The sequence below is a fragment of the Falco peregrinus genome, chromosome 1 (assembly GCF_023634155.1).
Source record: "Falco peregrinus isolate bFalPer1 chromosome 1, bFalPer1.pri, whole genome shotgun sequence".
Classification (NCBI taxonomy): Eukaryota; Metazoa; Chordata; class Aves; order Falconiformes; family Falconidae; genus Falco; species Falco peregrinus.
In genome coordinates this window covers 103653439-103680470 of record NC_073721.1, presented here as the reverse complement: position 1 = coordinate 103680470, position 27032 = coordinate 103653439, and the positions used below count along the sequence as shown (strand labels likewise).

At 43.1% G+C, this 27032-nt stretch overlaps 2 protein-coding genes across 2 annotated transcripts in view; one reads left to right on the top strand and one right to left on the bottom strand.

The window, feature by feature from the left end:
• Positions 1–100: 100 nt before the first annotated feature.
• On the bottom strand, positions 101–21947 carry POLE2 (DNA polymerase epsilon 2, accessory subunit). Its single transcript, XM_055804296.1, has 19 exons — positions 21812–21947; positions 19225–19325; positions 16843–16918; positions 15331–15408; positions 14011–14104; positions 11846–11920; positions 10552–10635; positions 9937–9993; positions 9485–9533; positions 8403–8475; positions 7645–7817; positions 5491–5580; positions 5233–5287; positions 3975–4034; positions 3800–3877; positions 3269–3377; positions 1300–1476; positions 1104–1171; positions 101–278 (listed from the first exon to the last, which is right to left on the bottom strand). Exons 1-19 carry the CDS (start codon positions 21877–21879, stop codon positions 260–262), a joined length of 1584 nt encoding a protein of 527 aa, XP_055660271.1. The 5' UTR covers positions 21880–21947; the 3' UTR covers positions 101–259.
• A 4573-nt stretch (positions 21948–26520) lies between these two features.
• KLHDC1 (kelch domain containing 1) overlaps positions 26521–27032 on the top strand; it is a 31515-nt gene continuing 31003 nt past the window's right edge. The window contains exon 1 of the mRNA XM_005231582.4: positions 26521–26956. Coding sequence (XP_005231639.1) covers positions 26855–26956 — 102 coding nt within the window. The 5' untranslated portion in view covers positions 26521–26854. The remainder of the gene's footprint in view (positions 26957–27032) is intronic.

Sequence of the window (27032 nt, the reverse complement as noted above, 5' to 3'; positions counted from 1 at the left end):
TGATATAGCTGCCTCTGGTTCCCCCAGTTGCCTTCTTTTATTATGCTTTGCCAATTAATGTTCACTGTGACTCTATACTATATCTAAACTAAGACCAGTATCTTTTCCTGTAGAAGTTTATTTCTGTACAAAATACACCATTTTTGGCTTTGACATTTATTATAAACAGTCTGCAATAACATAAAAATTTATCCATCTAAAATGTATGCTACAGTTGGCTTCACAAAGGCTCACTCCCATTTTGCAGGCTTGCAGAAATTCAGAGACCCTGAAGCTTGCTGAAAATATCAAATGAAAACAGTATTTAGTGGGATTTTTTTAGAAGGTGATTTACAATACTATCCTATTTCTTGATCTGTGAAAGACTTGGTAATGCTTTCAACTATTTAAAGACTTAAAGCATCTCATGGTATGAGATTTTCTATATTCAAGTAAAAGTTACATGGGTCGATCTATTATTATCAGTTCCCTTGGGAAGGTGGGGGGTGTTACACACTCCGATTTGAAAAAACACAGCTTCTGCAACAAGGCACGAAACTGAATCAGTCAAGGTAAGTTTATACTTTTCCCATTGGGTTATACTGTCATTATTTCAAAAAGGCAAATAATCATCACAGTTGTAAGCCCTTTGATATGTTCTAACATTTTTTGGTGTTGCAGCTGGCCCTTTTTCCACTCATTTGAAGACCACAGTTGGAATTAATAGGTACAGGTTTAAATTATGTGAAATCAAAGCACCCAAATGGCTTCTGGGCTGGATGATGATCATAAAATGAACCAAGAATTAACCTATGTAACAAGCATCATTTCTGGAAATGAATCTATTTCTCAGTTGGGTCCCAATTACTGAAAATCACGTAGTAGTCTATCTTTCCTTTGGGATCATGCTTCTCATCGTTATTTGACTGTAATTTCTAAATTTAATATTTTAGTTCTAGGCATTTGGATTTCTTACACTGCTGAAGTATGAAGCTTAAGTCTATGTTCAACTGCTAGAACATTCACTCTATTTATGTAATTGATTTTCTGTGTTCCTCCTGATAATTGGGAAGTCAGCAAATAAGAACATATATCCTTTTAAATGAGAAAGTGAATGTATTTACCTGTCTTCAACTGCCTTGTTGGAGGGGTAGAATACCTTAAACGAAAATCCACTTCTTGGAAATGAACCCTGTAAAAAAAAATCCATATACCACACTTGCGTAAGTAAAACACTGTACAAATAGTAACAGACATACTTGAATGTGACTGCACACACACCCCCCCTTCTTATTTTGGTAAAGCATAAGGCAATCTTACAGGATTTATGCAAAGACAGTCAGCGTTGGTGACAGTGAACGGGTCATATTTATCTGCAATGACGAGCATATCTGGCACAGGATACACCCTCAGGGTGTAGTCATAGGCCCAGTACACTGGGCTAACATACAGTGGAAGTGGCGTCAGATGTCCTTGTGACAATATAGTCTTTACAAACTGCAACATAAACATACACAGTTAGTTTGGACCATTTTCTACAAGTCAAATTCATTCCTGCAGATGCTAATGCCCTGTTAATAAAGAAGCTTTGAACCTGGAAATGGTTTTTTGTGTATCTCTCTCCCTCTGATTATTAACAATTTCTAGAGTAAAGCTGCAACTCCCCTACAACAGGCAGCTGTTGTTTTGTTTGTTGTGTTGTGGGGTTTTTTTAATACACAAAGTCCTTTCTAAAGCATATCAACCAGTATTTAAGGATGTCAAAACTATTTCATCGATCAGACTCTCCAACACAGAGAATCTGCTTACCTGTTCCTCCAATCCAGGAAGTTCCAACGCTGCCACAACTTTAATTTTATGGGTTTTTTTTTTCTTCAAGGCTTTCCTCGCAGTACTAGTTAACCACAAGACCCACACTTAAACAGAGTCTTTCCCTGAACTGAGGAAATCATTTGGTCCAAATGATTTCAATTCCTTTGGCTGTTCTGGGAGCTGCCCTGCTCCACACACCAGCTGCCCTGTAAAATCCCCTTTTTCATCTGGCAAATTCCAACCAAGTTATTTTGGTTCCTGAGACTCTCTCCTCAAGCCCCTTGAAAGCTTTTATTCTTTCTAATTGATTATGTAGCTGCCGTTAGGCTCTGTTTTCCCCAAAGGGCCAAAATCACTACAGCAACTTGGTGGAAGGGTCTGCTATTGAAAGAAAATTATGTACCAAGCATAGGCTCGGTTATTCCACTAATAGGGTACAAGGCCTAAAGATACTAATAATTGAATCTAATGTTACAAAATTTCCCTCTCTCATTCATCTTTTTACACTGATGGCTGCATTAAAAAAAACCCTAATGACAGGCAGAAAAGGCAGAGGAAAACTGAAGTATGCAAAAGCAATTCAATACTATTATCTGCAGAAGTGTTACAATATATAATTCTACATTCTTCAAGATTCCTTTCTTTCCAAGCATGAGAAAGCCCTGTATGAGTACAGGGAAGTGACAGCTTGCAGCATACACATATGTGTATGCAAACATGCACGCTAAAAACACATTGTCCACAATGGGTTCGCTGTGTTCACAAAGAAACTGAGCACTGTTGTGATGGAGCAAAACAAGAAAGAGCTAAAACAAGTTTCTGAGTCAAGCAAACAAACAAAACCCTATAAAATAAACAGAAACAGACTCCATCCATCACTGCAATAAGCCAGTATTGCCTGGTTCATTCTCATTCAGTTATATCAGTAAGTCACATCAACTCCTGCTGTGCATTCATTAACTAGAATCATAACTCAAGAGTGCTGTGGCAATGTATCAAAAAGCAGGATTAAGACTTCAAGTGGGAAGGCAGAAGAAGCAGGTGACCTTTCAGAAAAGTGACGTGCTGCTTTACTGCAAATGTCACTGGAAAATTGATCCAATTTTTTTTTTTTAAAAAAAAGGTAATTTATATTAAACTTTGCCCTTAGGAATCAATGTTTCTTGGTAGGACATTCATTGGTGGTGTACATACACTAACAGTCAGCTGCTATGAAGTTCTGCGTTCAAGGGCACCTGCAGTGGGACAGTCAGAATGACTCAATGCCATCTATCAGTATCGGGGTTTCAGTCCTTTTACTGTCAAGAAGGAAAGAAAGGTAATAATACTATGTGTATAGATCCTTCTTACCATCCCTCTTGGTTACTTTTGCAATGTGTCATGAGAATGCGGATCAGAGCATCCTAGCAGATGCAGACTTGCTGATCAAAAAAGAAGTCAAGATCTTAGCAAGAAGTGCAGAACACAACTCACTCACGTGGTTAGGAATGTCCATGTTGCTGCTAGGGAAGCGGACACAGTTTCTGCACATTTTGTTTACCAAATCTTCACGAAAGATAATGATTTCTTGGGTGCAATATTGAATCCTAAGTGGAAAACATTAATGAAATCAAATACATTAAGATGAAACTAAAAGATAGGAAGCTGCGTTATAAAGCTGATCTCCTTCTAATAGAGCAAAATGAAAAAGCACACTTGAATTAAAACACTTTCCCATCTTCCCTTCATTCCCTCCAGATTCAGAAAAAACGTAATCCTTTTGAACAGGATTTTTACACTTGCTATCAAACTTCTAGCATTACTTCCCTTCATCACTAATTTATTTATGTCTTAATGTATTTAAAACTACTTACAACTAATGCAAGTGAAGAACTCCATTAATTTGAGAAATTTGGGACAAATTTTTCCAAAATTTTAGTTTTTGAAAATTACATCTGCACATAAATTAGACATTCAGTAAAAAAAAAAAAACAACACCATGAAAACTAGCAGTAAGTTACACTGTTACCGGCAAGGATTTGTGGTGAAAACTGAAAATGGCACCAGCTGTCTGAATTCCTCAGTAATATTTTTAGGCAGGGGAGGTCTAAAATAAATAGCAACAGATTTATCAATGAATATTCTTACTTTCTTTAACAATTTAACTCAAAATTACAAAATTTGAGGAAGTGAAGCAAACTGACCTTGGTAAAATAGAACCAGGACCAGGGTCTTCAGGGCCAGGGACAAACACAAATCGACTACTGTAAAAAGTTCAACGTACCACGTTTATGCAAAATGATCCTAGAAGTATCTAAACATTGGTTATATATTGCCATTACTCCACAGATGCATGCAAATAACCTATTTCAGGGCAGAGATGACAGCTCTTCCTGGCCTTAAGAACCACGGAAATCACAGCTAAGGCATAAGGTACCTATCCACTGCTCACTGAAGCAGAAGAAATCTTAAGAACTGTTCATCGTGCAAGGGGGACTGACTGTGGGAAGGGGGAGAGACCAGGTTTGCAGCCTGGCTCAGACTCAGTGTAATGGGCACCACAGTCCCATACAGGGACCCCAGATAATCCAGCAGCAGCACACCATGAGAACCCCACCGGGACACAGGACAGAGGATCAGTACAGGAGATATCCTTGCTTATATCCCACACATCTGAAGAGCTGCAGGCTGTGGCCATTCCAGCTTTTGGGGCCCATTCTAGGAACCAGAGCTACTTAGGTGCTACTGTTACAAATTCAAAGATAGAAAGGAAAAGCCTGGCTACCTCCCTGGCTTACTTGCCTTTGTATATTCCAGTGTCTGTAGAAGGGATTTAGTTCTCCAGGCCCAAAATGGGGCTCCCACAGAGCAGGGACACAAGAAGGGATAAATAAAAGATTCCTTTCCAGGTTTGCATTGCTTTGGTTAGTTCTCAAACTAGTGGCCGTGGAGAACCATGTATGCCAGAATGCAAAAGATAGCAATGAGGTGCCTCCATGTAGGCAGCTGTCAGCGTTTCAGATGACATTTTCTGGGGCTGGTACAGAAAGCCTGTAGGTGCTCATAGCAGCATTAAGACTTCATCAGTTTATAAAGCAGCACTGCTGAGGCAGAACCCTGCTGATTTCAAGGGAATTCCAGGGGAAAACGACTCACCCAAATAGCACTTTTGGGGAATCATGGGCTATGTTTAATCCATGTGGAAAATGTTCCAGGCAGAGGCAGTTTCACTTTTGATTACTGAACAGCAGCTTCCATGCCCAAGCTATTTTAGATAAAATCAAAACCTTACACTGCTCCCAAAACAAACTTAAGAGTCCTGTCACAAGACTAGCTTGCCATCTGATCATAGCTGGCTCACAGTAATGAGAAAACATGGTATCTGCTAGTTTCTTCAATTAAGTAAAGCAAAGGTTTCACAAAAGAAACAAATTTCCCTTTTTGTAGCAATTCGCTGGGTACCTTTTATGAATACTGGGATATTCACATATAATATCTGCAAGAGCCTTCAAAGAACCTAGAGTAAGAAGAAAAGAAATCTATGATACAACAGCTGGTTAGACAATAAATACACATTATATGAATCACCCCTATATGTCAGCACATTAGAAAATGTGTCACTTAGAAACTGAGGGTTTCTTTTCTGCTCTCCTAATTTGTTTTGCCATCATTATTTTAATTTAATGTACATGTCTGAGTGTATAACAGAGTCTTCCCTACCTTTTAGTGACTGGATTTGATTTTTTCCATATGGTGCAGATGAAAAATTTCCACAAAAGAAAAAGCAGGTTGGAGGTGCAGAGGAATAACCTGGAAAATAGAGTATCTGTGAGTATACCCATTCGCTTCAGTATCTTTCCACATTCAGCCTCCATTCCATTCCATGAAAGGCAGAAACTGAAGCAGCACTTCAAGCTCTGCTGCTATTAATACACCTGAACTATTTTCTTGATACAGGCTTTTGTTTGCTTAAAAAGAATGATGGCAATGTACAAGTGTCACTTCAAGGGAGCCCTCTGTTATTTACAGGCCCAGTTCCAACAACATTGTTTGTGTGTATCCAGCTAACTACTGACCCAGGTCATATAATTAAACAAAGTATAATTAAAATAGATAATACAATTTTAAAATGGATTATTTCCTTAAAGACAAAAATAGTGGGTAGGTAGCAACGGATTACTATTAAACCCCATGCATCATTCCAATTCAAGGTCTCTACCAACATCTAAGTCGCCATTTGGCACTACAAAGCAACAGTAACTGGAATTGTCTGAGCATTTCAAGAACCTGACGAATCCTCACAATATCACTAAATACCCAGAAACACATGCTTTATAGCAAAGAGTGGAAAAAGAAACCCAATTCCCATCCCTAAAATAAAAATAAAAACATCTACTCAGGCATTCATCTCACGTTCCAGGTTACTCTCAATTTTCCCAACGTGCAGTACCAGACATGGATTTACTTCACTATTTTTCTAGTTGGTAAATAGGGCAGAATTATTTATACCAGAGAAATGGCTCATCAATGTTTTTTTCCTTGCTATTCCACTCAGCTATCATTTTTAGTTTATAATTATGAAGCTTATTACTTGCCCATTAAAAAAAAAAAGTCTCAAAATAGTAAATGCTATGTAGGCATCTTTGCCAGTTGAGTTCAGTATATCAACCTCACTGACCAAAGCCCCTTTATTTCTTCAGCATATGCATCTTGGGTCAAGTTCAGTCTGCTTCAAGGATCTTGCCAACTTTGATCAAGATAGCAAACTGGTTTTGTAACTTCTGGATGAGTGTCATAATTTGTGTCCAATTTTCTTTAGGTGAGTAACAGCTCCCACCCGTAATTTTATGTTGCTTATTTTTAAAGCAGCCACCCTCTCACACTTCCATTCTACCTAAGACAGACAGGACAAGCTGTTCCAAAACTGCTCTGGAATACAAAGAAGCAATTCACAGATCTCACACATGCTTGCTATCCAAATGTTGTCAACATTACTAATGTAATGAAGTGTGGAAGAAACAGTTCATATTTTAAGAGTAACTGACATTTTTTCATTGGTAGAACCAGAAAGTATTCAAGGGATTGCTGATCTCTGATCAAGTAAGGAGCTTTCTTTAAAACAAGCCTAGAAGAACTTTCACAAGCAAGGGAAATGTTCTTGTCACAGCACATAAAATGGCTACTGTCCAAAAAACTATTAGTACTAAGTGATTCATGAAAAGGAAGTCTCAGCTTGCAAAAGTATAATACAATACAATTTTTAAAACTGTTAGAGAAAGATCCAAAACAAATGCAACAGCAACCATGAAATGCAAATAGCTGACACTAAAATTAGAGTGAGACTGCACTGGCTTTGGGCTTGGGTTCAGTGGGATCCTACAAAAAATAATACAGTTGGGCTTTTTCTAGCGTTCTCAAAATGGAAGTTCATCAAAAATGCACAATACAGTAATAACAGGACTCTTGAAAATTGTTGCCTTTTTTGTTTACAAGTATACTTTTGAAGAAAGGTACACAAACCACTGTCTTGCTGTCAGCTCTACACTGTCAAGTTTCCCCTGCCTGACAGGGATGCCCACTCAAACGATCACACGATGGAAGAATTCACAAAGCTAAACCAGCATAGAACCGATTCTCCAACAAAGACAATTAGTTTCCTGCTGAGGTGTTCCCTGAATTAGCTCACCATGGGGTCAAACTTCCCAGCCAATGCCAAGGAGGGGACGCAGCCACAGCTGAGGACCAAGGACCAGCTAGGCATCAGACTGCCTTGCTGCACTTGTCAGCTCCACCCATCAAAACTGCTAAGGGCTAAGGAAAACGGTAAAAAAAATCTCTAAAACATGGCTCAAAGTCAAAGCAGTTCTCACCTACCTGAAAACATTGTGTGAAGCTTTTCCAGTACTTCTGCTTGGTCCAGCCACACATCAGAAAGAAATACAAACATGGCATCTTCGTTTTCATCCTCCAGCTGCTTTAGTTTGGCAGAAGCCTTTACTGAAGCTGAAGAAGGCCCTCCAAAGAAGTTCACATTCCCATAGAAGGCCCTACATCAGTAAAATATTCAGGTTAGTTCTGTTTTCTTCCCAGATTGTTAGTAGTTTTGATTATGACTCACTTAATCCATTTTAATTATTATCATTATGATAGGTAGCTCAGATGGTATCAAGAATCATTTAGTACCTCACAAAGAAATCAAGGAAGAGAAACGGCAGTCACCTAGACATAAGGCTGGAGCACTGCCTTGCTGTAACTCAGCAGATCATCTCAGTGTAATATTTATCCTGGGTTCTTTCCCACATCCATTCTTTAAGCAAGTAGGAATTTCTTATTCCCATGTAATAGTTACCTGGTTTTGCAATTGAGAAGGGCTTAGATCCCAATTATCATTAATATGCAGAACCCAATGGCCTTTGGAAGGGTTTTTCTGCTAGCACTACAGGCTTTAGCACTGATCCAAGTGGACCAGCAAGTCCCAAAATTGCTTCCTTAGAATTGCATTTATTTTGGAGCATTTGGGGATGGGGAAGGATAGCATACTTTAATGTCACAGAAATTATAAAATAATAATGCGCTTACTTAGAAACCCATAACAAAATATGGAGTGAGGCTGCCAAAAGTCAGTTTTATACCTAGTGGTAGCAGAAGGCTCTGTAGGCGGAAATCCAAAAGCGTTCACATGAAAAACTTCATCTTCATACCAGCCTAAGAAATTTTTGAACAACAAAATAACCTTTCATTTTTTGAACAACATCATGTCCTAGACATTAGTCAGACAGTTGGCAGCTGCGCTACATAGCTAGACCCAGCCTCCATCAACCCCTCTCTTGTGATTGCACCAGTCCCTGTGCTGTTCAGCGGTGAACCAGACCACCAGGGAACTATCTGGCTGGAAAACAGGCTGAGCAAGAAACCAACTATTTTTTACCCCAGATGCTTATTTGAATGGATTCGCTGCACAGCCACATGAACAACCATCTCAACCCAACTGAGTAAGAATGTAGGGGAACCAGAAGCATTTTCGCTGGCCCTGTCCTGGAAGAGTCTCTGTCCAACTGCACCCTTTCTCAAGAACTCTCCCACCCATTAGAGGCCCAGAAGTAATAGGGAACTACTTGTCCCCACTATCATTCGTGCTCCTAACTTCTATTTACTTTATAAAATTGAAGCATAAAATACATTATTAGAAAATAGACTGGGATTATGTATATTGCACAGAATAATATCCTACAAACAGAAATGTCCATTATTTTGCTAAAGCAAGGCTCCAAAACTGCAAGCCCTTACATCATCTTAATGAGAAGACTCATTAAAGTCTCTGAAGGACTAAAGCTTTTCCAACAGAAAGCAGGATTTTCAGATTGTTAAATCATACTGTTCAGTTATTCTAGTTCGTCTTCCTAATCTAGTCATATGTCCTCCAAGCATGCTGGAGCCAGGCTAACTAAGGCAAATCTTCAAAGCTGCTGCAGATGCTCACATCCCACCGGCATCGCTGAAAACCACAAATTTTGCAGAGCTCTCTTCTCTGTCTCCAGAGCCCACAAGGTAACAGGAAAAGCTTTTGGCCAAAAATCTCAGTCACCAACTGCTTATGGTCAAGCCTTGTCAACATGAGACTTGTCTGTTCAGCCACATCTGGCAGACATGTAACTACAGCAACAGCCATTAACAGAGTAACTTATTACAAGCTAAGAAAAATAGTCTGCTTTACCTTCTGCCAAAACAAAGCATGATTCAGTATATAAACCACTGTGGAACTGGTGCAGAAAGGTTAAGAAATGTATTTTTCTTAGATCAGGAATCTTAAACTAGCTTTTTAGCCGAAGTTTGCTTTCCAGCTGGTGTAATACATTTGGACACTATTGAAAGTTCACTGCCTTAAGAGCCAGACAGTTACCTGGTAACTGAGCAGGTAAGTTCATAAACAGCCTGCAAACAGGAACACACTCTGCTTCCACTGGGAGGAATACTAACCTTTTCCTAACAGTCTCTGTGCAAGGGCACTGAGCTGCAGCAACCAAGTAATTTGAAAAGAAGGAAAAAGACAGAGCTGCAATTCGCGATACATTATTTTTTAACAGTCAGTACTGATTTATTATTCAATTTAAAATTTTCCAGGTCTATAGGAAATTCTTCAACTCTTACATCACAGGAAAAGGATATTGCTTTACTAAGGTCTAGCTGGACGACTCCTGTAGGGTCTTCGAGGAAAAATTTCCCCTAAAAAACAGTATTAATTACTAAAGCAAAATACATCCAAACACATAAATGCTTCAATCAGAATCATCTATCAGTCAGAAATAATGTAGTTGTCTTTAACATCATGATCTTAGAACACACTGGCAGAACTGGAAACAATGCTGCTTATAGCAAGTGTATCTTAGCACCTTCCCTTTGAGCTGCTGCAGTCTGGATTGCTGGTGCACCCCTCCCCTACAGTCACAGTCCAATGCAATGGCAAGTCCAAACACAGTCACTGTGAGCTCCAGTGTTTCAGGAAAGGGCACACCTGAAAAACGTAACTGGTTCTGGTTGCTGACTCAAAGCATTACAAAATTCTGCGGTGAGAAGACATTTTCCCCCACACACCAGAACCACCTGCTTGTGGAAAAGTCTCTTCTTAGGAAATGGATCTTGCACCACTGATGTTGATAGGAGTTCTGCCCCTGACATATATGATGAATAAAGTGGTGAGATATTTAAGTCTTCTCATTTTCTAATATATTACAATGTTGAATGACTGGTGACCTAGATACTCTACAATGAAAAGCAACCTACCTCCTTAAGCTGAGTTATCATCCCAAGCACAATCACTTCTCCCACTTTAGCTGTATTGCCCAATAGAGTTTCTATTGTTTTAAGCTGGAACCAAAGGTGAAGAATCAAATAAGAATTAAATCAAACTCTCCATGTATCTATTCTTAAGCAAGCAAGACAACGCACCACATAGTACTCATTTTTACATAAATACACTAAAGAGCTATGAGAAAATACAGGCTCATTAGAAAAATCAGGGACATATTTTTGAATGTCAAATGTAGCACAGTTTAGGAAAAGATTTCCAATAACTGATGCTAGCATAAAGAACTGCTTAGCAAGTAAATATTTATTGTGATTATTTTCCTTAAAACTGAATTAAAGCTGAAAAGAACAAGTGGCAATTTCTGCTCTTGCCTAAGAATGTCAGTTGCAGTTATTGGATCCTCAGCAGGAGGATCCAACCCGAGCCACAGGGCCAGCCTGCACCCATGCAGGAACAGTGGTGACTTTTATCGAGGAACCTTGGATGACAGAGAACACTCTAGAGTGATGCAGGTGACATTGCACAGCATGCTGTCTGCAGTTTCTGGACAAACTTATTTTTATCAAACTGCAGTTAGGAGAGACAATCATCCTACAACACCAACATAAGCAATGCATTTGCCAGTGCTGACAGGGAGGATAGGAAGCAGTCAAGGGAGAAAGATGTCTATAAAGCCTAGATGGAGATAAAGGCTCCACTCAGCTAAGGTCAGTTGCTTTTTTCTACATGATGGCATGCTCTGAAAAGGGACAAGCAGGGAAGCTGAGCAAAGCAAAAGCTGTTATTTGGTACCCAGTGACACACACACCCTTTCTCATCTTTTTTCCAGAATACGCAGTAACTGTATAATATAGTAGAGAGGGTTTAATATGAGAAAGCTGAGATGGGAACAGAACAGACTAAAGTTATGACCTTATTCAACTATAGGTTTGTGAATTTAGTGCTTATGAAAGAAAGAAGCAGGGAAAATATTCCCAAGCAGAGGGAAGCAAAGTGTACTAAGCTGAACAGCTAATGTTCTTCCACCGCAGGAAGCCATGCTTCTCTTGCACTTCATAGCTGCTTTTCAGTGGTTTGGTCATCATGCTGATCTGAGACAAATAACTGCATTTTTGACAAACAGGCTAAAAATGATCAAAAATAACTTGTTTGCATTGATTACTCATACTGGAGGCAAAACTAAGATGTCAGTGGAGAACTATTACTGCATTAAAATGTAACATAAGCACCATTTCCTTTGCAAGAAGAAAAAAGCTTTTTTTTTTTTACCTGGAATTTGCTCCTACTGTCATCAGGATGAGCAACGATCACTGAAGGAGTAAACAACTCATGTCTATGAGTCCTCTGCAGAAACCAAAATTGAAGTAATTCAGTTTAAAAATAAATGAGCACTTTCGAAAAGCCAGTTCATTACAACCACTATCCAAAATACTTTTTAAAGTTCTCTTACCCTATTTCATCCAGAAACATTTAATTTGTTGAGCATAATCAGTTCTTTTGACAAGAATTTGCTTCTAAGAAACAGATGATCAGTAATACCGGACAAAAAACCTAAGCCCAAAAAATTAACATCAAAGCGCCTGTAATGCTTCCAAAAGAAGTTATTTCTGACTACCTGGAAAGAAGGGGTGAGAGGCCAAGGGAAGATAAACTGTATTAAATGGTAACTATGTGGAAAAGAGCAGATTTCTCTTCAGGGCAGGGCCTATTAAAAGTAAACACTTTTTTTTTTTTTTTTTTAACAGGACCAAGTACACTAACAGATTGTCCTGGTTTTGGCTGGGATAGAGTTAATTTTCTTTTCAGTAGCTGGTACAATGCTGTGTTTTGGATTTAATATGAGAATAATACTGATAACACACTGATATTTTTAGTTGTTGCTAAGTAATAGTTAGCCTAAGTCAGGGACTTTTCAGTTCCTTAGGCCTTGCCAGTGAGAAGGCTGCAGGGGCACAAGAAATTGGGAGGGGACAAAGCCAGGACAGCTGACCCCAACTGGCCAAAGGGATATTCCATACCACAGAACATCATGCTGAGGACATAAATGGGGGGAGTTGGCTGGGGTGGGCCAGTTGCTGCTTGGGGAGAGGCAGGGCATCAGTAGTGGGTGGTGAGCAACTGTGTGCTGCATCATTTGGGGTTTTTTACCTTTTGGATTTTATTCCTCTCTCTCCTTCTCGTCACAATTGTTGTTGTTGTTACTATTATTGTATTTTATTTTAATTATTAAACTGTTCTATCTCAACCCACCAGTTTTACCTTTTTCCTGATTCTCCTCCCCTTCCCACTGGGAGGAGGAGTAGTGAGTGAGTGGCTGTGTGGTATTTATTTGCCAGCTGTGGTAAAACAACGAAAACAGCTGTGTAAAAAAACCCAGACAAACTGCAGAGAGCTTGATGAAAATGCATTGTAGAAATTTTCACTTCTTTCACCGTTTTTCATGCGGTCTGAAAGCCACCCCTTGGAACAAACCCACCGCTACCAGCCCATGTAATACACACAGTAATTCCTACCACCAGCCCTCACCCACGTATTGACCTGAACCTTCACTTTTCTGGAGGTCAGAAAGGAGTACATACCATAAGCAAACACAAAACTTGCACAACAGAGAGTCTATGTGAAACCAGCAGGCAAAGAGGTGCAATAACACAATACAGTGGAGGACAAGAAGGCTTCAGGATATACACCCTATGGACACCTCCAGCTGCTGTTCACAGAAACCAACTGGTTTGCACGAGCATGCAATTCCAGCAGGTTTCACTAATCCTGATTTGTATGAACTAAAGCTTCTTCAGTTAATGGCTAACTTGTCTTCCAGGGCAGAGGTTCCCAAATTGCAGTACAGATACTCCTAGTGCCAGTAAATTCCCTGGCAGACAAGAGTTGTTGCTGCCCTGGAGTAGCTGACGCTGTGCATGCAACTACCACACGGTCCAAAGGACAAGCAGTTCGTGCAGGCAGCTGAGTATGTCCGTGCTGCCCACGGGGCAGCGCAGACAAAAAGCTGTGCTCACTGCCTGTGGCCAGGCGCTTCGCTCACACTTCGGGCCAGGGTTGCACACAGGCAGTAAGGTCTGCTAAGCACCTGCCAGCACCAAGCAGGATCTGTGCTGTGGATAGCCTGCTGCAGTTAGTGCAGACACCTGAAAACCGACTACCAAGTCATCCATTAGCAACCCGCTCCCCATCCCCTCAAGGGCCATCGCTGGGCTGCCCGACAGAGACAGGGCAGAGCACAGCACTGAGCAGACAAGTGACAGTCCCAGCTCATGAGGTGAGTGGAAGAAAAGGAAGAACAGGGTTGTGACCCTGTTCTGAGGGATAATCAGACAGAAAATGCCGAGAGACTGACAAAGTCCTGTTGTACATGTAAGAATGTAAAAAACAGCGTTCTGTTTGTGTATTTTGTTAAACAAAGCAAAATTTCTTCTGACCTGTTGCAAGATGGAGTAGCGTTCTCGAAACAACTCCGCTTTATCTCTGGCAGTTCCAAATAAATTTGGTACAGGAAAGTTGGTCATTGACAGACTGCAAGAAGTTTAACATAATCAAGATTAAAAAAGGTATGTTCCACACACAAAAATGACTTACTGATCTAAAAGTTGTAGGAGGCTGCTGTAACACTACTGCATAATTTATTTACTCAATGACAAAGATTTCTGCTACGGATCCTGCGTTTCTGCATTTTGAAGGCTACATCCATTTAATTTCCCTCTACCTCACAGGCCTTGAGATTTATCTTTCCACCTGAATGGGACCCTGCAGAAATAATTTTTTTAAGAAGCAGTTATGTCTTTAAGTGGCCATGAGCAAGAGTATTTTCTTCCTCTTGGTTAGCAGATTGCATTCAAGCAGCTCTCTGCTTCCAATAGCCCGGAAAGCCAGAAAGTGGCACTGGAATAAAACTCCTACTGCAAACTTGCTTTTGCTGGACTGACAGAATCATGAACCAAGGCTAGAATATGATCACATATAACATGAAGGTCGCTGCAACCCCTCACAATGAACACCACTATCCATTCCTCAGCTAACACCACTTTAAGATTTTTAAAAGCACGGCCTCTTTTTGGCTTAGCAGTCTGGGCTACTTGCTATTAAAGGTGAATTCTTTACCTAGCAAAATATTTACAACCAATTCCTCCAATTACTTCTTCCTTTCTCCAACCTCCAGAATCACCAGTTGCTCCTAATTTTTTCTTTTTTAGTTTCTGTAGCTCTCCTTAGAAGTCCTCCAGGGCTTCAGGGAGTTGCAAGCTACAGTCAAAGAAGTAAATACATGCAACAGACAGGCTAGTTTTGTTTTTTTTTAATTAAACAGCCAACTGTGGAAAAAAAACCAACCCAAACTACATTTTGTGATGGATATCCTTAGCCTTACTGTCTCTTTTATTCATTAGATGGCATAAACATGGTTGGACATTTTACTATCTAATAAACACCCTAAAGTTTCAGAGCCAGTAACATCATAGGCAGCACAGAATACACTGCCACAGGAGATACAGGTCCCCATTTCAGTTGCATCCTACTGGACTAGGAAAAAATTCAATGCCACATTTATTTATAAGCCAGCATTTATCATGCAGTCTGACTGGCTCTTTAGAGACTAAGAAAAAAATTATCTCACTTTCTCACTCAGCCTTGAGATGAGCAGACCCAAGAGGGAAAGATTACAAAGCAGACTTTTAATCATACAGAAACAGAGGCTTTTTTCTTAAAACAAGATATGGTTGAAATTTAAAATATGCAAGACTTACGGTAGAAACTTCTTTCCTTCTGAATTATAAATATAACGTGGAATATCAAAGGCTCCAATAATGTTGAAAACATTTTCTCTGAAATAAGAATACATTTACAACATTATCTGAACTGCATGAAACAAACAGCAACAAAGCATGCCAAATAAAATTATATTCATTTTGTTCACTATCACCCTGCATTATCACCATTTTTCCTGCGTCACTCACTTTACCTATTGGATACTCCTGCATCTTCCAATTCAAAAAAAGAAAGTCTTCAGAAATTCATTTAGAAATGAGAGCAGGATACATCTCCTCTTAACCATCCTCCGCTATCTTTTTTGACAACAGAACAGCCTTGGCACGGTTAACGTAAGTTTAAACAACAGACATGCACAACTCTTCAGACCATTAATTGAGTTGATACATCCCATTATATTTACAGGCTCAGCTCCCTCCTCCGATGCCTCTCATTCCCCTCTTACTGTAAGCGGATCAAATTCATCAGAGTAGATAAAATTATCCCATGAACCTTCACGAAAGCTTACAGGCACAGGAGAACCATCACTGCCTATCAGACACTGATGTCTGAGGCTTCAGAGTGCATTTCGTACAACACTTTGCCTTCAAGCTTTCTGCAGCGTAATTCAAGAGAGTTGTACAGGCTGGCCCTGCGATCTGTAGAGCTTTTCCCTTCAGGACTCTGTACTGAGGATCTCTGCACAGAGATTTCTCTTCTTTTCTGGAGCTAAAATTATATTAAGTATATGAAGTGACACAAAGAAATGTCACACTCAAACCATCCACATCATAAAAGTTCCAATGACAAGAAGAAAACTAAAAAGCAAATTTGCTTCATATTGAGAAACTGTGGGGTCACAGTGTCTAATTGGCATACCTAGCAAACCATTTATTTTCATGCTTTGCATTAATATTCAATATACAACGTAAACACTAAAGAAACACATTCATCACAATCACAAATAAAGTTCTCAGAAACTCAAGTAATTGCTCTCCACTTTGTTATCAGAGAGTGAAAATCAATCATGGTTTTAAAAAAACCTGCCCTGCTATACAAAAAACAGAAACAAGCACCACGGAGGAAAATTTTTCCAAGTGCATTCAGAAAAGAAGTATCTTATGAAAGGCACAAAAATAACCTTAGATAATTCTGATCTAGAGAATAGGAAATAAAGACAGGAACAGAAGTGACAAGTTCTCCCTGGATTGTAACTACTGGTTTACTTTGTTGGTTAATATTCAACCTGTATCACACGTAACACATAACCAGAGCATTTTAATTCCAGAATGTCAGCATTATATTTAGAATCCCCTAGAGGCCTATCCATGAGAACAAATTTTCTAAGAAGGAACATTACTAACCTTCAAAGACAGTACCAGGAAGACAAAAGCACAAAGCAATTACTGCATGTGTAGCACTAGAGAAAATGCCTGACATTTCCTAAGAAGAAATAAGAGAATGAATACCAACTCCCGTAAACATCAAATAAAAAAATAATGTCACCGTACATAGTTTCATCTGATGCCTGGCTACATTCTTGGACAGCTGCTTCCACTGTGGATTGTTCAATCATATTAGATGACACTGAAAAGAAAATTTCAAAGGATTAAAACTGCACGCTATGGAAAGTAGTAAGAAAGAGAGTTAGGAGGTCTTAAATATTTTACAAAAAATGGTTTGGTCTTCTCAGAGGAATATATTGCACAAATAAGCATATTTTCGGTAAGCTAATGACACAAGCTGTTTTCTCTTTACAAATTGATCACTTAATATTCTTACCAGAAGGATACATCTCTGGTGAAAAAATAATCCACACGCATACCATGCCCACCATTAATTCACTAAACATGGAGAACAACACAATTATAGTTGATGCAAAGCTGCCAAATATACTACAAATGTGTTAGATCTGAGCCTTCACATTCTGGAGGATAATTTTGTTTCAGAACATTATCACACAGACTGTTGTCATAAATAAGTATTCCAACAGTTTAACACAATTTTGAAGATAAGCACATTGTTGTCTTCATGGGTTTAAACTGATAATTAAAATTTTAAAATATTTCTAGACACTAGTGTTTTGCTGAATTTGAATGGAAAACCATTGATGCAGATTCACAAAAGGACTTGGCCAGCATTGCCAAGCCTAACTGCTGGGCTTCTGGAACAGAAATCAATACATGAAAACCTGCCCTTGAGCTCCCTGTTCAGGGTATGGGACTTAAAATCACAATTCCTGTAAGACAGTGATGAATAGCAGAGCAAAAGGAGTACTAAGGGAGCTAGCAGGAATCACATGAGAGACCAGCATTCTGAATTGCACCTCTACCTCTAACTTCAAACAATTCATGGATATTAACTGGACAATATTGGAATTCGTAGCACAAAATTACACCCTGGACAAAGACCAGTGTTGGCGAATGCACTGACTGCATGCACTACATTGGCCCTAGAGTTTCTTGTACCAATTCATGTTTGTTCAAAAATGTGGATGCATTAATTTGTATCAGCAGACTTTATGCTAGACCAGGACCAGTTCTTCAAACTGCTTTTACTCCCTGTTTGATCAGCTATGATCTGTTATCCCATAACCAGTGAAAGGATATAAAGTCATAGATTCTGTAATCCACGCTGCAGTAAAACTATAGAACAAGCATATACCCACTCTTGATTTCATCAGGTTTAAATGAAAGGCTGGGAAGGTTTCCTGAACTCACCTAAGGCTAGTACTTATTGTAGAACACATTTATATGAATTTGAATTCAGCCAAGAACTGGAAGTGAGCCCAAGTTTCCTAGTTCTCATGAGCTCTGATCAGTAAACACACATATATGTCAAGCATCAGGTGCTACGTCTGCAAGACACATTCTTCAACTAAAGGTTCTACAACTCCTATATTTTGTGCTGTCAGTGCCAGGTACATCTTGAGCTACTACCCCATGCCTTTCATGACGCTTAGGAGCAAGGACACTGGAACTGTGTACCTCAGGACATACTGTCCCAACTAAGCAGGAGGCAGTCCCCAGACAAAATACTCCTGGCCAAGACAATGGACTTTCAGGCATGCTCAGAACCAAGTGGGTCATGAGAACTCTACCAACAAAAGCTCAGCTCTTTGAGTGTCTCACGTTTTTATGGGATTTTCCAGGAGTTTTCTGGATTGCACTTTTGGATTTAATAATTTATAGAATTCTACGTACTTTCACATGCCAAGCTGGACAGCTTCTCCAGTGCTACAGTGCCCCAACCGTTACCAGCATCTTCTGCCCAATGTTACTATCCTGAGATAACATCAGCATCTGCCTTGCTGCTTCAGAGCATATCCCGGTGATGGTTAAACTCCGTCCACAGTTGGTTCACATTAATAAGCTGGACCACTATACTGGTGTACTTCCATCTCCCGGCTCCACCTGGCTGCAAAGGCAGTGATCTCTGAACAAAGGAATCTATCTGCTTCCTTCCTGCAATCACAGCTAGGCTCCTCAGATTATAGCTGTCAACAACCCTAACCCTTTTCTGGACCTGGACTATGAATAACAAGTGAATTACTTTCTCATTATTTCTTTGGTTTATTTTAATATTTCAAATTATAGTTTCAGATGCAAAGATGTCCATAGAAACTCAGCTAGGTGCTTTTAGTAACTAGCACTGAAAAAACTCACTACTCTTGGAAAAGTCAGGAGGTTGCCAACTTTTAAAATGGCATACCTTTTGCAGATATTAAGAAATTCAGTATTCAACTAAATGTCAACAAACACATTTATCTTGATCAACCCCGTAGACTAGAATGATACCTTAGTGCATATGTTGCCAATAGCTCTGTTGTCTAAATAACATCGTAAGTGCAAGATAAACTCAGCAAGCTTAAGAAAAATAAATTGTTTACTTACAAGGCTGTTTTTCAACGGCATCAATGACATTTTCAATTACATTGTCGAGTTCCACTTCACTGATGGACTCAAAGGCTTCGGCAAGATACTTTAGAGCATCCCTAATTCCAATGAAGATAGTCAGCTCAAAAAGCAATTAATTTTCAATGGTTTACATAAACTATGCCAATTTTGGCAGATGTGCACATAATCACTAAATGGGTTGTGATTAAAAAAGTAGAAATAATTAGTACTGCATAATACTGCACTGGTTTAAGTCAAAGAAAAAATATCATCAGGATTGAAAACACTGGGGATAAGAAGCAGACACAGAGAACCTCATCTTCATACAATCATAGAAAGACTAATGTCAGAAGGGACCCCTAAGGTGGCCTGGTCCAGCTTTCTGCTCTAACAGCACGGGCTGGTCACATTGCTCACAGCGCTGTTCAGTGAAATTCTGAACGTCTCCAAGGATGGAGTTCCCACAGTTTCTCTTGGTCCTGTCCCGGTGCTCAACTACTCTCCTTGGGAACAATTTTTTCATAGGATTGTAGAAAAGCCCATGTGGACGGGACCTCTGAAGACCATCTGGTCCAACTTTCTACTGAAAGGAAGGCCTTACATTATGCTATCCAGGGCCCCCAACAAGCCAGGTCTTGGAAAACTTCCAGCAAGGGAGTTTCCACCACTTCTCTAGTCAACTACTCCGAAGTTTAATTGTTCTTACAGCGAAGATTTTATTTTAAGCTTGTGCCCAATGCCTTTTGCCCTGTCATTGTGCAAAACAGAGAATAAAGTACCTCCATCTTTCTATAACCACCTTGTAGGAAGACAGATTAGATCCTCCTGAGCCCTCCCTTCTGGAGGTTCAATAAACCCAAATCCTTCACATTTTTTCTATGTCCAGTTCTCCAGCCTTCTAATCACAGAATCATAGAATGATTTGGGTTGGAAGGAAGCTTTAAAGGCTGTCTAGTCCAACACCCTGCAGCGAGCAGGGACATCTTCAACTCCACCAGGTGGCTCAGAGCCCTGTCCAACCTGGCCCTGAATGTTTCCAGGGATGGGGCATCCATCACCTCTCTGGGCAACCTGTGCCAGTGTCTCATTGCTCTCACTGTAAAAAATTCTCCCTTATACCTAGTCTGAATCAACTCTCTTTTAGTTTAAATCCATTGCCCCTTGTGCTACCGCAACAGGCCCTGCTAAAAAGTCTGTCCCATCTTTCCTACACGCCCCCTTTCACGTACTAGAAAGCTGCTGTAAGGTCTCCCCAAAGCCTTCTCCAGGCTGAGCAATCCCAACTCTCTCAGCCTTTCCTCAATGAGATGTTCCAGCCCTCCAATCATTTTTGTGGCCCTCCTCTGGACACACTCCAACAGGTCCATGTCTTTCCTGCACTGATGACCCCAGAGCTGGATTATATCTTGGTGGCCTTCTGCTACACCCTCTCCATTTCTTTAATGTCTCTCCTGAAGCAAGGTGACTAGACCTGGACAAGTGGGATTTCTTCTGTTGCAGTCTGTGCTTCCTGCCTCTCACCCCTTCTCTGTGTGCCGGCTCCTTCTCGCCAAGTTGGATCATCTTTACCCTCTTTTCCACAGACTGAGCAAACCCAGCTCCTCCCACTTCCCTTACACACCGCAAGCTCAAGCCCATGGCCACCTTAACAGCCCCCTGTAGGACGCACTCCAGGTTACCAGTATCTCTGAGATTGGAATTATTTTCATTCTAAATAACACAAGAATCAGAAATTAGCTTCTTGCCTCATCCTTAGGCTACAGTCTCACAGTTAAAGATAACAATTTTCTTATCAACATCACCTGTTGGCCAATCAAACCTGGCATTTTGGTTAACAGCCTGACCTTCAAAATGTCTCAGTTCATTTAACTGTGGCAGTCGGGAGCACTGAACTTGGGCTCCTCACTAATGAAATTGTCAGGACATTGTCCAAAATAATCACATCCCATCCACGTCGGAAACAAAATGGAACTAATATTAACACAGGATCTTGAAAGGGAAAATATGAGCAACAGAGCCCCAGGCACCCTTATAAATCATGACACCTTCCACTGCAAGTAGAAATCACTTTTATTTGACCTCGCAATCTCTAACTAATACACACTATTATGTACCTTAGGACATACCCTTTTTTTCCTCCAGTACAGAACTGGCAAGTGTAACTCAGGAAAGAGATCCCAAAGTTGTCAGAGCTAGCTGCGGACAAAAAAGCCCAACAAAACCCCCAGCACCACCGCGGGGGGGCCCACGGGGAGAGCAGGGGCAGCTTCTGGTGCTACCTAACCCCGCGGCGGGCACGTCCTGGGTGAGGATGGATGGAAGTGGCCCACAGGACAGGGCTTCGGAGGAGACTCCAGCGGCCGCTGGGCAGCGCAGGGGAAAGGAGGGGAAGGAGGGAAAGGCATCCCCACCTCCCCGAGGAGGCGACGGGGGGTGCGGACCTGTCCCTGACCACATCCCACGACTCTAGGCCCTGCGGCGCGCCCCGAAAGCAGAAGGCGGCCTTGAGGGAGGCATGAAGGACCACCGCCACCCCCCGCCCGGGCGGCGCGCATCCCCCCGCCCCAATCCCGGCGCTACTCACGCCCGCAGCAGCAGCCCGCGCAGCCGGAACGCGGAGCCCAGGCGCCGCCGCAGCCGCTCCGGCTCCATGACGGCCGCTTGGCGCCAAACGGCCCCGCGCCGCCGCCGCCCGGCCCGGCCCGGCCCTGCCCTGCCCCGCCCCGCGGCGGGCGGAGGCTTCGCTGCGGCCCCGCCGCCGCCCGCGGGGCTCGGCCTGCAGGAGCTGGGGCACCCGGCCCGGCGGGCGGCCCCCTCCCCCGGCGCAGGGCGGGCGGTCGCGGTGCCTCGTGTTTTCCGACGTCCTGGAACTTCTCCCCGGGAACGGCACCGCTCCGTGCCGAGCTGCCCAGCAGCCTGAAGGCACCGTTGTTCTGTAGTGAAATGTCACAACAAAGCAAGGGAACAGTAAGGACACCAAACACAAATTGCTGCGGCTGACACGAGTTGCCCAACAACATCTCCCACCTTATTAGTTTGTTGCTTCACAGGCAACGTAGCTTGCAATACCGCTGACCCCTCGTCACTGCTTGTAGGCCCTGGTACAGGTTGTGCTGCATCGCCAGTAATCTGCAGTCTCTCCGGCTTCAGTTTTACCTGCCATAACACATCCATCAAACACGGCTGGCTGTGAATAGATCCTGCTTGCACTCCTGTGGCCCAGCTTTGTTCTCACCCGTTGACGCCTTTAGTCCGTTAGCATGGGATGTTTCTCTCCCATACTTCATTTCTCCTCACTGGTTGATCAGTCTCTCCCAGGGTTCACCAGCTGTGGATCGGGGCTGTTAGCAGCCTGCTGTAGTTCTGCACTTGGTTGGTTGGCTGTATAATATCTGTCATAACTCTGCCTTGCCTTTAACTACCACTTTGTAGGGCTCTTTCCTAGTGGAAGGGTGCCCTGGGACCCTGGTCCTTTCTCTTACGCTCTTACACACAGACAGTAACTGTCCTGCCTGGCTGCCAAGTTTCCTAGCACAGCTCTTGGTCGCCTGAGAGTTTGGTATATGGTAAACTCTTAGTTCTTCAGTTCATCACTACTCATGTGCCTGCACTGCCAGAGATCCCTCCCAGCTGGTTCTGTCTTGGCCAACAACATGATGGTCTCCAAGGCTGTTTTTATGCATAACTGGGGGAACTGCTGTTGTACATGATTTTTCCTTTGGCCCTGAAGCAGCTGAAGTCTGTTGCAACATACTGAGTCCTGGTATAAAGCATGACCAAGAATCACAGAATGGTCGGGGTTGGAAGGGACTGGAGTCCAACCCCCTGCTCAAGCAGGGTCTCCCAGAGCGGGCTGCAGAGCCATGTCCAGGCGGGTGTGGATGTCTCCAGAGCAGGAGACCCCACCGCTTCTCTGGGCAGCCTGTCCCAGCGCTCCAGCACCCTCACGGTAAAGACGTTTCTCCTCACGTTCAGGTGGAAGTCCCCGTGTTGCAGCGTGTGCCCGTTGCCCCTTGTCCTGTCACTGGGCACCGCTGAAAAGAGCCTGGCCCCGTCCTCTTGACACTCACCCTTAAGATATTTGTAAACATTGATAAGATCCCTCTCAGCCTTCTCCAGGCTGAACAGGCCCAGTGCTCTGTCTGTCCTCACAGGGAAGATGCCCCGGTCCCCTCATCATCTGTGCAGCCCTCCGCTGGCCCCTCTCCAGCAGTTCCCTGTCTCCCTGGAACCAGGGAGCCCAGCACTGGGCACAGCACTGCAGATGTGCCTCACCAGGGCAGAGCAGAGGGGGAGAATCACCTCCCTCAACCTGCTGGCCATGCTCCTTCTCACGCACCCCAGGATCCTATTGGCCCCTTTGCCACACAGGCACACAGCTGGCCCATGGGCAACTTGCTGCCTACCAGCACTCCCAGGTTCTTCTCCGCAGAGCTGCCTTCCAGCAGGCCAGTCCCAGCCTGTACTGGTGCAGGGGGTTGCTTCTCCCCAGGTGCAGGACCTGACACTTGCCCTTATTGAACTTCATCAGGCTCCTCTCTGCCCAGCTCTGCAGCATAACCAAGTCTCGCTGAATGGCAATGTAGACTTCTGGGGTATCAGCCGCTCCTCTCAGTTTGTATCATCATCAGACCTGCTGAGGGCACACTCTGTCCCTTCATCCAGGTCACTTACAAATAGGCTGAACAGGACTGGACCCAGTACTGGCCCCTGGGGAACACCAGCTAGACTCTGCATTGCTGATCACAGCCCTCTGAGCTCTGCCATTCAGCCAGTTCTCAGTCCGTCTCAATGTCTTCACTCATCAAACCCACCCTTCCTGAGCTTACCTATGAGGATGTTACGGGCGACAGTGTCAAAAGCCTTGCTGAGGTCAAGGTAGACAACATCCACTGCTCTCCCCTCATCTACCCAGCCAGTCATTCCATCAGAGAAGCCTGTGAGGTTGGTCAGGCATGATTTCCCCTTGGTGACTCCATGTTGACTATTCCTGATAACCTTCTTCTCTTCCACATGCTTAAGAGATGACCTCCAGGATGAGCTGTTCCATCAGCTTTCCATGGATGGAGGTGAGGCCAACCGGCCTGTAGTTTCCTGGGTCTTCCTCCTTGCCCTTTTTGAAGACTGGAGTGACATTGGCTTAGGTCCAGTTCTCAGGCACCTCTCCTGTCCTCCATGACCTTTCAAAGATGATGATGAGTGGCTTAGCAATAACATCTGCCAGCTCCCTCAGCACTCAGGGGTGCATCCCACTGGGACAATAAATACGACAAACACCCTCCGCATCACACAGTTCCAGTCTTGTGGGAGAGCTGCCTTCTCTCCAGATGAAAAATGCATGACATTCTGTTCAAACACTCCGAACCCTGTTCCTCAAAGTACAGCTTTATTCCACAGAAGGCTCACAAAGCAACTCTGAAAGAAAGTTCCTTGATCAAAAGATTGTAGTGATATAAAGACAGATAAAAAATATCAGCCTGTTTTCTACAGTCCATTCTCAACTGCATAATTTATAATCACTCCTCACCTGGGACCAAGCTAATGGGTGAAGCTGTATCTACTCTCTTTAGACGAAACACTACCATCTGACAGGTCTCAGCTATTTTGGCAGGAAATATGATCCACTTTTCATCTCAGGCATGCAGCTAGGTGCAAATTATGAACCCAATCCTTACATAAGTTCTTGTATTTGCTAAGATTACTGCTTATTCTCATTTCAAGAAAATCTGATTTTGACATTCAGCTCATGTCTCACCTGACAAAGGAAGACGCACCTGCAAAAGGAATATACCCCTCATCTAAAAAGAAACTAATTTTTTTTTAAGGTATGACCAAACCAGGAATATAAAGCATACTCCTACAGCATCCTGTTGTATTTGGGGTTCTGTTAGGTTGCCTGGAGCCTCCCACCAGAGATATAAAAGTATTCCAGCATGAGCTGTAGACTTCTGTTACACTGAGCCATCTGTCTTGAGCTCTGGAAGCCATGTCCAGCTCTTTGTCTCTGCCCACTGCCATGGCTTTGTGGAACATCACGGTGCCATGGTCGCAGCACTTGTGGCCTTAGAGTCAAGCGCCAGCTGAGACAGCCTAATGGTTTATGGTCAGATAGCACATCTACCTCATGCCGAAGGTAAATTGTATTGTTACACCAAGCATGACAAATATCTCATTTTCATGTCTGTCACTGCTCCACCAGCAAAACCACGGGCTGATGACTGCACACCTCATAAGCTTCTTCCTGAGACATCACACTGTAGCTCTACCTGACACACAGATCACTTGCCTGTTACCCATGTTTTTCTTAACTCTTCCAAATGCTTATTCCTGCGTTTTAACCATCATCACATTTCTTCATTTTAATATTAGCAGTTATTGACAGGAATAATTCATGTTTTCCCTCCTAGATCCAACAGAAGAAGTGTATGTCCCACTTTCACAAGAAAATCTTTACAAATACTTTTCAGTGTTCTTTTACAATATGGTAAAGTGCTTGTTTCTCACAAGCTCTACTACACTTTCTGAAGAACTGTATCTGTTTTATTTTGAATTCCGTTCACTCCAGCTGTGTCCACTGTCCAGCTGGAATACACTGGGTTGTTGATCTAACAATGTAAGAGGTGGAAGGGCAGCATAAGAGGCTACTGCTTTTCCTAGCCTGCTGTTTAAAGGGCAGGCCAACACACAGGAAAGACTGTACAGTAGTGGGGATCACAGGGAGTTGAGATCTCTCAAATAAGTGAAAAATGTGTAGCTTGGGACCTGATGGCACGTGACTCACTGAGATCCCAACATCATCTTTATTCTGTTAGTTACCTCTAGCTCAGCACTGGCCCAAATGCACAAGGCCCTGCAGAGCACCTCTGGTATTCTCCTCAAGCAACTCCACCACACACAGCACGTAGCTTCTTGCTTTGGCTGCTTCTAGGCTGTAGGTTACACAGCACTCACAGGATCTTTCTCTCTAGGGTCAGTAATTTGAACTCTTATACAATTGTTTCAAGTAATATCAGCTACTGTTTCATAGCTGGTATTTCTGGCAGGTGCATAACTCCTCTCACCTTCAGAGAGACAGCAATCTGCTGCGGTTGTCTTAAACTACCTCCCATCTTGAGACCCAAATCTTCCATCCTCGCACTGGATTTGTGCTTAGGTATCCTTGCTGCTTTTTTCCTCCCCTTACGCTCTTTATTCACAGGCTTCTGCATGGTTTATCAGGCCTTCGGTGTCGCACCGCAACTTTCCACACGCCTCACCGGGCCGAGGCTGCGTCCTGGCCCAGGGCAGGAGCCTGCGCCCACGCTGACAGGGCCCCTTCCACGCGCTGTTCCAAGGCCAAATCCAGCGAGGCGCACCCACACGCCCGCCGCCGCGACCCCCTCAGCCCGGCCCGGCTGCAGCGCCGGGGGGCAGCGGGAGGGCGCCCGCCCGCCGCGCGGAGCCGCGGGGAAGCCACAGCCCCGGCGCCGAGGGGAAGGTGACGCCCCACACTTTGGACCCTCTTCGCTTCCCGTCCGCCTGAGGGGAGCGACGGGCAGAGAGCCGCAGCCTCTCCCGGAGGAGGCGGTGGCGGGACGCGAACACTCAGGCAGGCGAGCTGCTGCTTCCTCCTCCTCCTCCTCCTAAGATGGCGGCAGACTCCGCGGAGCAGTTCTGCGTGGCCGAGGAGCGGAGCGGCCACTGCGCCGTGGTGGACGGGAACTTTCTCTATGTGTGGGGAGGATACGTGGTAAGGCGGGAGGAGGCGGCCGGAGGGCGCTGGGGGCGAGGACGGGAGGAAAGCCGAGTGGGGACGCGAGAAGCGG

What these genes read in the sequence shown, in the direction of transcription:
- POLE2 (XM_055804296.1), bottom strand. Translation starts at nt 21,879, where the DNA reads ATGGAGCCGGAGCGGCTGCGGCGGCGCCTGGGCTCCGCGTTCCGGCTG. An exon ending in GCTACTCCATCTTGCAACAG is followed by an intron (nt 11,921 to 14,010) that starts GTCAGAAGAAAT and finishes TGGTTTCTGCAG; the next exon opens with AGGACTCATAGACATGAGTT. An exon ending in ACTGTCTTTGCATAAATCCT is followed by an intron (nt 1,172 to 1,299) that starts GTAAGATTGCCT and finishes TTTTTTTTACAG; the next exon opens with GGTTCATTTCCAAGAAGTGG.